The following is a 10,009-nucleotide window of genomic DNA, read 5'->3' as shown; positions in this document are numbered from 1 at the left end:
TAGAATTGTGCCGATTTCACGACGGACTCTTGGTTGTTTATTTGACTCCTATTTCGTGCGAGTCAATATGTTCTTATAGCGGTTTTGCAGTTTGCACGGAACGACAGAATCAGGTGGCACAACAAGGATAGAATTTTATGTCTTTGAGTTCGAAACTAGTGCACGAGTATTGGGGATGTAATTCTTCTCGTAATATCTTGGAGTTCAGCTACAATCAAATTTCTTCTATTTATTGTGTGTGCATCACAGTAGGGGCCCTTGTACGATCCAGTATATAATTCGTAGTATAGTGTGTGAGAGAGGCGTCGTTGAGATTAGTTTGCGAGACTCGTGGAGGTAATTTGCAGGATGGTCGTGTATTGTCCACGTAAGAGGGGTGTTGACTCTCTTGTGTGTTTTGCCATGGTTTGTGACCATTGCCCAGTGCAGTGTGTCTTCGCTGTGGGCTGATTATTGCCATCGCCAGTGACACGATGCATTTGTGGAGTGCTTTTTGTCTGTGGATGTCGCCTTTGGTGCGATGTTGCTCGGAACGGGATATTTTATTCGAGTGTGGTTACGCAGATGAGCTATTGCATCTTATGCGGTTGTTGTTCACTGTGGTTCGTCGCTTGTGATTTTTGCGTGAGGTTTTCCACACTATTGTGTGATGATATTCGTGTGGGCTTTCGCGAGTAGTTTGCGAGAGCCTGAGTGGTAGATCTTGGGCGATAGTTTGTGCTGTGTGGCGTGAGCACGGAATGTGCGAGTCACTTTGGTATGTTTCTGCGGAGTTAGCAAGGTGCACCGTAAATTTGTGAGAAAGAGAAGAACGGAAGAAATGTAGCTTTGTAGTCAAATGTCGAAAATACCTTGTGCTTTTTTATGTTTGTTTGAGCAGGTAGAGAGGAAAATTTTTTATAGCAACCTGAGAAATTTTTGTGTCAGTTTCAGCAAAAAGAGGATTTCGCAGAAGAACTGTTTTCCCACATAGGATGGTGAGCAGACTGGTGACGTCTGCACTCATCGAGGTTCACGCCATACACCAGCGTTAGTACCACCATAACGACAAAGTAATGGGAAGTCTAGTACCTTCAGTAGTTCATATATCTTTGATAGAAGTTGGCTTGCGGGAGTAAGTAGTGGACTTAGATGGTATGAGACTGACTGAAGTGAATGTGTAGTCTAAGCTGGCTTAGTACTTTGACTGCATGAAAGGTTGTGAGAAAATAACACTACACTATCATACATTACCACACCTCGCCACTACCGTCTTATTATCTTATCATAAAGAATATCTTATTATAAATATTTAGACACAGAAAACTAATGATTTAAAATTATTGCTGTAATACCAGCAAATAATAATTGTAGAACAGAATAAGATTTTATTTTGTCAAAAGTGCTCTGTAAGCCATTTTATTTTATTTTTATTCTTGGAGTAATCATGTAACGTAATCCTTTACAATTTCGTCATAATTTTCTCTATATTTATGCTGTAAACACATTTGTAAAAAAGTGGCACCAAGCATTGTGCAGACTGCAGGAGCTGAGTGGATGGCGACAAACCAGGCAGTTGGAGAAGTCGCTGACACCGGAGCAGCTATAGCAGCTGAGCCGACGGGGTGCCAGGGACTGAAGCTGCAATTAAGGTCGTCCGCCAGCCCTGTGAGCCTGGGGTGGTGACCCACATAGTGACAGCAGGCAGCCGGTCGCCATGACGTCATCAGGCTACATGACTGGAGGCAGGTGCGCATGAGCCTCTACACCATGAGCTGTCAACAAAGGGCTGGTGCCCTGGCAGCAGGCATTCACTTCTGCCGCCACTTCTGGTTTCCAAGGTCCTGAGGGACCTACCGCTGAATGGAAGGGCGAGAGCGCGCCACCGGGACGAGGCTGCGGGGCGCTGAATTGAGGTATTTACGTATCTGGAGACACGGGTCGATGCAGACGGCAACGGCAGGAGGTGATTCACCTCAAGTCTGTGTCCATATGCTGCTGTGTCATCCCATTAATGTCTTCAACAGCCGTAATGCATTGCCCACTACTACACCATCCACGACGGTCAGTAATCCAGACGCCACTGATTGCTGACCACAGACAAGGTCCTGCCACACTGAGGGTGCTGCCTGTATTGCATATGCAGAGAAAAAGGGGTAACCCATCTTGGCAAGCTCATCGCGCATAGCTGCCACATCTAACCTGTGCATGACATGTGTAGTACTGTTTTTATTCATGTGACAAATGTTTAAAAAAAAATCGTACTCCGTAAAGACCTTTGACAAGGGAGCTGTAGGAGGTATTTGTTGTTTTCAATTAATTTGTTTTATATTTGCCTTGCTGTTTTCATTTTTACAAGATTACATGTGTTTTATGTGTTTTCTTACCAAGTTTTATTTTCTCTTAATGAACTCATGTATTATTTTTCGTTTTGTGTAAAGATTCACTTGTTTTATGTCACTTATACGTTGTTTTGTTGTGTTGACATTTACATCTTTGTACTAAAGGAACAGACTGACACATTCTAAAGAAATACGCTGAAAAGATGACACACGCCATATGAACACTAGGAATCTTCAATATTGGTTGAATGTGAGAACGTTTGTGATCGATGTTCTGTCAAGGAATGAATGAAGCCATGAGTGTAATTGAGCAGGGGTAGTAATTTTTCATGAGGCAGAGAATCCTCAAGACAACAATATTATATTCTGGTTCGGGAAATAACCTTCTCTGGCCCCAGTTTCAGGATGAATGAGTAGATAAATGTGTGCATGGCCCTGTAACCGTTAAGTAATTGTCATTAAAGTCTGGGTCTACAAGAATATGACCTGATGGTACCCCTATCACATTTTTATTTCTCGCTTTAATTTTATATTCATGCAGCAGAGAGAGTATGTATGACCCCTGGTTGAATGTGGTAAAGACAGGGTTATAACATCGTGCTGGGGTTTATGGTGGACAAAGATTGATTCATGTTTATTCCTTTGATAATGACCCAACTAAAGTGTGACATTTTATTCTGTTCCACGTCACACTAACAGTTTTAAGATGTGACACTCGCCAAGAATAAATTTGAGAGGTTCAAATGGCTCTGAGCACTGTGGGACGTAACTTATGAGGTCATCAGCCCCCTAGAACTTCGAACTACTTAAACGTAACTAACCAGAGAACATCACACACATCCATGCCCGAGGCAGGATTCGAACCTGTGACCGAAGCGGTCGCGCGGTTCCAGACTGTAGCACCTAGAACCGCTCGGCCACACCGGCCGGCAAATTTGAGAGGAATGTGGAGGTTGTTGCGGGGCACTTTTACTTCTGATGCAGTGTCATGCGGCTTTATATTCTTAGGGAAGATGATCTTCATTATTTGGTTGTTATACCTGGATACGATCTGACTTCATTCATATGATGAAATGGCCAGCAGTAGTTAATGCTGTTGCTTGTGTGCGCTATTGAAGGAATAGCAATAAGCTTTACCTGTGTTCAAAGGAAGAGGGTGCCGGTTTAAACGACTGCAGTAAAAGTGTACGGCGGCTGAGGGCCGAGACGAGCGTTTTTTCTGCAGAACCTGGGTGAAAACGTTTGTGGACTGCCCAGTTCTTCGGTTTCATTGTGCAGACACATTGGGTGGAGCCAGTCGGTCAGCGGCCGCGTCCAGGTAGGCTGACTAGTGGTGAGGAGTTGCTGCTGCTATGGGCACAGCATTGATGACTGGTAACAAAGCAGAGGATGGGCCCTTGTTAGGCAGGAAGCCGATGAGACAGCTGTAAGTTTCAAAAAAATGTTCAAATGTGTGTCAAATCTTATGGGACTTAACTGCTAAGGTCATCAGTCCCTAAGCTTACACACTACTTAACCTAAATTATCCAAAGGACAAACACACACACCCATGCCCGAGGGAGGACTCGAACCTTCGCCGGGACCAGCCGCACAGTCCATGGCAGCAGCGCCATAGACCGCTCGGCTAATCCTGCGCGGCAGCTGTAAGTTTCTTCGAATTTGTGTGGGACAGGTCAGTGGCACTCAGGTGTCTGATGCTTATTTCCCACCAGCAGGTGACGTTGACATTCGGTTACCTTCCCTATTATTGCCCCATTTATTGTTAATCTCTTCACCGATAGTTCCGACCAATCTTGCAGTCCCTTACACTTTCTTCAATGACCGAAATCTCACTACCACTATCCAGGGTTGCTCTAACTTCTGTTCCTCCTATGGTTACCTTAATGATTGGAGGCACATACTTATGGGTGAACCCTGCTTTTTCTTCCAGGAGCGTTTCTTCAATGTCGCTGTATCTGATAACATTGATGAGGCTAGGTCCGAGTTCAGTTTCAGACGCGCTTTGTGCCTCTTCTGCATATTGAGTTAGTCACTGACGTTGGTTGTCATTTCCTCGCGCTCCTGGTCCTGGATTTGGTCCCCGAATATCAGTTTCCTCAACCTGACCCCCATTTCCGTTCCCTCCGTTTTTCATTCGTGCACATCTTCCATTGTCATTGAAACCGGACCCATGGTTTCGCCGTCCGCTGTTTTGTGGTCCATACCCTTCGTTCCTCCTTCCATTCCAGCGTCCGTTGTTTTGTGGTCCATACCCTTCGTTCCTCCTTCCATTCCAGCGTCCGTTTTTTTGTGGTCCATACCCTTCGTTCCTCCTTCCATTCCAGCGTCCGTTGTTTTGTGGTCCATACCCTTCGTTCCTCCTTCCATTCCAGCGTCCGTTGTTTTGTGGTCCATACCCTTCGTTCCTCCTTCCATTCCAGCGTCCGTTGTTTTGTGGTCCATACCCTTCGTTCCTCCTTCCATTCCAGCCTCCGTTGTTTTGTGGTCCATACCCTTCGTTCCTCCTTCCATTCCAGCCTCCGTTGTTTTGTGGTCCATACCCTTCGTTCCTCCTTCCATTCCAGCGTCCGTTGTTTTGTGGTCCATACCCTTCGTTCCTCCTTCCATTCCAGCGTCCGTTGTTTTGTGGTCCATACCCTTCGTTCCTCCTTCCATTCCAGCCTCCGTTGTTTTGTGGTCCATACCCTTCGTTCCTCCTTCCATTCCAGCGTCCGTTGTTTTGTGGTCCATACCCTTCGTTCCTCCTTCCATTCCAGCGTCCGTTGTTTTGTGGTCCATACCCTTCGTTCCTCCTTCCATTCCAGCCTCCGTTGTTTTGTGGTCCATACCCTTCGTTCCTCCTTCCATTCCAGCCTCCGTTGTTTTGTGGTCCATACCCTTCGTTCCTCCTTCCATTCCAGCCTCCGTTGTTTTGTGGTCCATACCCTTCGTTCCTCCTTCCATTCCAGCCTCCGTTGTTTTGTGGTCCATACCCTTCGTTCCTCCTTCCATTCCAGCGTCCGTTGTTTTGTGGTCCATACCCTTCGTTCCTCCTTCCATTCCAGCGTCCGTTGTTTTGTGGTCCATACCCTTCGTTCCTCCTTCCATTCCAGCGTCCGTTGTTTTGTGGTCCATACCCTTCGTTCCTCCTTCCATTCCAGCCTCCGTTGTTTTGTGGTCCATACCCTTCGTTCCTCCTTCCATTCCAGCCTCCGTTGTTTTGTGGTCCATACCCTTCGTTCTTCCTTCCATTCCAGCCTCCGTTGTTTTGTGGTCCATACCCTTCGTTCCTCCTACCATTCCAGCGTCCGTTGTTTTGTGGTCCATACCCTTCGTTCCTCCTTCCATTCCAGCGTCCGTTGTTTTGTGGTCCATACCCTTCGTTCCTCCTTCCATTCCAGCCTCCGTTGTTTTGTGGTCCATACCCTTCGTTCCTCCTTCCATTCCGGCGTCCGTTGTTTTGTGGTCCATACCCTTCGTTCCTCCTTCCATTCCAGCGTCCGTTGTTTTGTGGTCCATACCCTTCGTTCCTCCTTCCATTCCAGCGTCCGTTGTTTTGTGGTCCATACCCTTTGTTCCTCCTTCCATTCCAGCCTCCGTTGTTTTGTGGTCCATACCCTTCGTTCCTCCTTCCATTCCAGCCTCCGTTGTTTTGTGGTCCATACCCTTCGTTCCTCCTTCCATTCCAGCGTCCGTTGTTTTGTGGTCCATACCCTTCGTTCCTCCTTCCATTCCAGCGTCCGTTGTTTTGTGGTCCATACCCTTCGTTCCTCCTTCCATTCCAGCCTCCGTTGTTTTGTGGTCCGTACCCTTCGTTCCTCCTTCCATTCCAGCCTCCGTTGCGTAGTACATTACTATTGCGATTCCCATTCCAGTCTCTCTGTTGTTCAACTTCGTTACTCCCGAAGTTTCCCGACAGTGAATGGTTTCCGTAAGGCGTTCCATTTCGTACAGTTCTGTTCCTATTATTGTAATGGTTATATAGTGGACGCGACATAGATCCTGCGACGTATCTGTCAGAGTTCCCTCTGTGTTCTCTGATATTCTCTGCTCAGAATGCGTATTCTAATTCTTAAAGAGTGTTGCGGAAAGTACCGAGCTCCACATTACACCTGCCAGCTAATACTTGTTGATATGCTGACGGAAGTTTTGTGTAACAGTGACGTATTATTTCACCGGTAGAACATGGTATGTCAAGATACTGGTTCTTGTTAATCATAGGATCAAGTAACTTGACTGGGCTATTTTTAGCATGGACTCTCTAAATCTTTGCCAAGAATCATCTCATACTTTATGCGCTCTTGCGTCTCTTTTGACCAGTAGATATTTAGGAAGCTGTCCTTGAACTCCTGGTAACTTCTACACGTCGCTGATATTCCGCGAATGTTCTCCGCAACTGACCCTTGCAAGTTCCTGCAAATAAAGTCCAATTTGTATTTTAAAGGTCAATTTGGAGGTAAAGAGAGGTCAAATTGTCAGACCCAACGCGTGGGTGAGTAAAGTTATCCTCATTTCGGAAAAGTTCGAATTTTCGGACTTGTAAGAAATGTTGAAAATCAAATGGCGTTTCGTCGACAACTTCCGTCATACGGAAAATCAGTCCTATGGGTGTCCTCGTTCGACGTCCCCTCATTTGTGCTGCCTCCTCGGCTTCAACAAAATGCGTCGTTCATCTCACCATGTCCTCTGCCATCGGTATGCAGTTATCCGTCCCGTCCGAATTAGTTTCTGGTTCTGTTGCGTTCGCGCTTGGCAGCATTTGAAATTGCTTCCTTAGCGCCTCATCCAGTTTCTTCTCCATATGAGTGTTGATAGCTTCCTGTTCAGATTTGAATGAAGGAGAGTTCGGACCTCTTCAGTCTCTCTCACTGGAGTTGCAGTTGTCACGTCCGAACCAGTCTCTAATTTACGCATCTCAGATTCTAATTTGTCCATGGCCGCTGTCCCATGAAGATCCGTGGCTTCACGTATTTTTCTGTCGATGTGCTGCTCCGCGTCTTTTTACTGCTTTTCCACCTTTCGACCTTCTTGTTCAAATTGATCACTGCCTCTCGTCCTTGCAGTTCTGTGCGTTTACTCATTTCTCATTTTCAATGCTTCAGCTGCTACTTGTCTTGTGAAAGTAGCTGTCTTGGCGCTCTCTGCCGTCTACTTAGCATCATGTGCAATCTTTACACCTAAGATTGCTTTGGTGTTTACTTTACGTATTTTTTCCTGGAGTTTATTTACCCATGACTTGTGTTCCGCTCGCATCTGATTTACCCGAGGACTGATATTTTTTATGTCTGTCATCGTCTCATTAATTTTCTCCTCCAAGTTCTTCTCCATACCCATTACAAATGCCACCAGATTGAAGTCCTCTTCCTTTTCCTCAGTATAGTGGTCGACCGAACTCATACTTGCTTTATGCAGTGTTGTATCCTCATCTTTGCATTCTGATACCACCCTGTCTTCGTCCGAATTTCTAATAATCACCTCTGCTTCGAAATGTTGTGGTATGCTTACATCTTCTGTTACACGCGATCTAACACTGTCTATCCCCTCAAGGAAAGCCATATCGCTTTCGTCTTCCTGATTTCCTGGTTGCACATCGTTGTTGCTAACACCATTCAACAGCAACGTCTCTCTATGTTCAAACTGTGTCTTCACCGTTTCATTGTGCTTTTCCTCCACAACGTACGCTTTATTTTCCCGCTCCCAGTCTACGTATCTCTGTGCCTTACTTATCGTTATTATTCAAATTCTCTGTCCACAACAAAATTTAACTATCCGTTCAACACGTGGACAACCGTATTATCTAACACACAAGATATACTCAGTACAATACAATGACGTCAAAAAAATTAGCAAAGCAGTTTGCAGTCCGAGACTACGACAATTGTACACTAGATCAAGAATAAACAAACAACCAAGAACAAAAAAATACAATAGTAACGCCACAAAAATAATACGACAACGCCGTTGGCAACGGCGGGGAAACGGTCGACAAATGACACAGAAGTCACTGATATAAATGCACTGTAAATAAAACAAATAAACATATAAACAACACAATCAGAGAAATACACTCCTGGAAATGGAAAAAAGAACACATTGCCACCGGTGTGTCAGACCCACCATACTTGCTCCGGACACTGCGAGAGGGCTGTACAAGCAATGATCACAAGCACGGCACAGCGGACACACCAGGAACCGCGGTGTTGGCCGTCGAATGGCGCTAGCTGCGCAGCATTTGTGCACCGGCGCCGTCAGTGTCAGCCAGTTTGCCGTGGCATACGGAGCTCCATCGCAGTCTTTAACACTGGTAGCATGCCGCGACAGCGTGGACGTGAACCGTATGTGCAGTTGACGGACTTTGAGCGAGGGCGTATAGTGGGCATGCGGGAGGCCGGGTGCACGTACCGCCGAATTGCTCAACACGTGGGGCGTGAGGTCTCCACAGTACATCGATGTTGTCGCCAGTGGTCGGCGGAAGGTGCACGTGCCCGCCGACCTGGGACCGGACCGCAGCGACGCACGGATGCACGCCAAGACCGTAGGATCCTACACAGTGCCGTAGGGGACCGCACCGCCACTTCCCAGCAAATTAGGGACACTGTTGCTCCTGGGGTATCGGCGAGGACCATTCGCAACCGTCTCCATGAAGCTGGGCTACGGTCCCGCACACCGTTAGGCCGTCTTCCGCTCACGCCCCAACATCGTGCAGCCCGCCTCCAGTGGTGTCGCGACAGGCGTGAATGGAGGGACGAATGGAGACGTGTCGTCTTCAGCGATGAGAGTCGCTTCTGCCTTGGTGCCAATGATGGTCGTATGCGTGTTTGGCGCCGTGCAGGTGAGCGCCACGATCAGGACTGCATACAACCGAGGCACACAGGGCCAACACCCGGCATCATGGTTTGGGGAGCGATCTCCTACACTGGCCATACACCCCTGGTGATCGTCGAGGGGACACTGAATAGTGCACGGTACATCCAAACCGTCATCGAACCCATCGTTCTACCATTCCTAGACCGACAAGGGAACTTGCTGTTCCAACAGGACAATGCACGTCCGCATGTATCCCGTGCCACCCAACGTGCTCTAGAAGGTGTAAGTCAACTACCCTGGCCAGCAAGATCTCCGGATCTGTCCCCCATTGAGCATGTTTGGGACTGGATGAAGCGTCGTCTCACACGGTCTGCACGTCCAGCACGAACGCTGGTCCAACTGAGGCGCCAGGTGGAAATGGCATGGCAAGCCGTTCCACAGGACTACATCCAGCATCTCTACGATCATCTCCATGGGAGAATAGCAGCCTGCATTGCTGCGAAAGGTGGACATACACTGTACTAGTGCCGACATTGTGCATGCTCTGTTGCCTGTGTCTATGTGCCTGTGGTTCTGTCAGTGTGATCATGTGATGTATCTGACCCCAGGAATGTGTCAATAAAATTTCCCCTTCCTGGGACAATGAATTCACGGTGTTCTTATTTCAATTTCCAGGAGTGTAAGTATCTACAACATAATATGGATCTGTTTGGCAAGGACGCTAAATGACAGCATCACAGAAGTGCCAAGGACCTACATCCTGACAGCGGTTCGCCAATTGCAAGATTCTGCTCTTACAATTGCAATCATGACTTTAATAAAAATGGCAAAGGTAATGTTAATCAGAAGACTGGGAGGAGTTGTGGTCTACATAACAATAGATTTATTCAATCTGAGCGTCA

At 47.0% G+C, this 10,009-nt stretch overlaps 1 protein-coding gene across 1 annotated transcript; it reads right to left on the bottom strand.

The window, feature by feature from the left end:
• Positions 1-4,451: 4,451 nt before the first annotated feature.
• Positions 4,452-6,152, bottom strand: LOC126298283 (uncharacterized). Its single transcript, XM_049989582.1, has one exon. It carries the CDS (start codon positions 6,150-6,152, stop codon positions 4,452-4,454), a length of 1,701 nt encoding a protein of 566 aa, XP_049845539.1.
• Positions 6,153-10,009: the final 3,857 nt, after the last annotated feature.

Source organism: Schistocerca gregaria, chromosome X, assembly GCF_023897955.1.
Source record: "Schistocerca gregaria isolate iqSchGreg1 chromosome X, iqSchGreg1.2, whole genome shotgun sequence".
In the NCBI taxonomy this organism is placed as follows: domain Eukaryota; kingdom Metazoa; phylum Arthropoda; class Insecta; order Orthoptera; family Acrididae; genus Schistocerca; species Schistocerca gregaria.
This window is presented reverse-complemented; position numbering and strand designations above follow the sequence as displayed.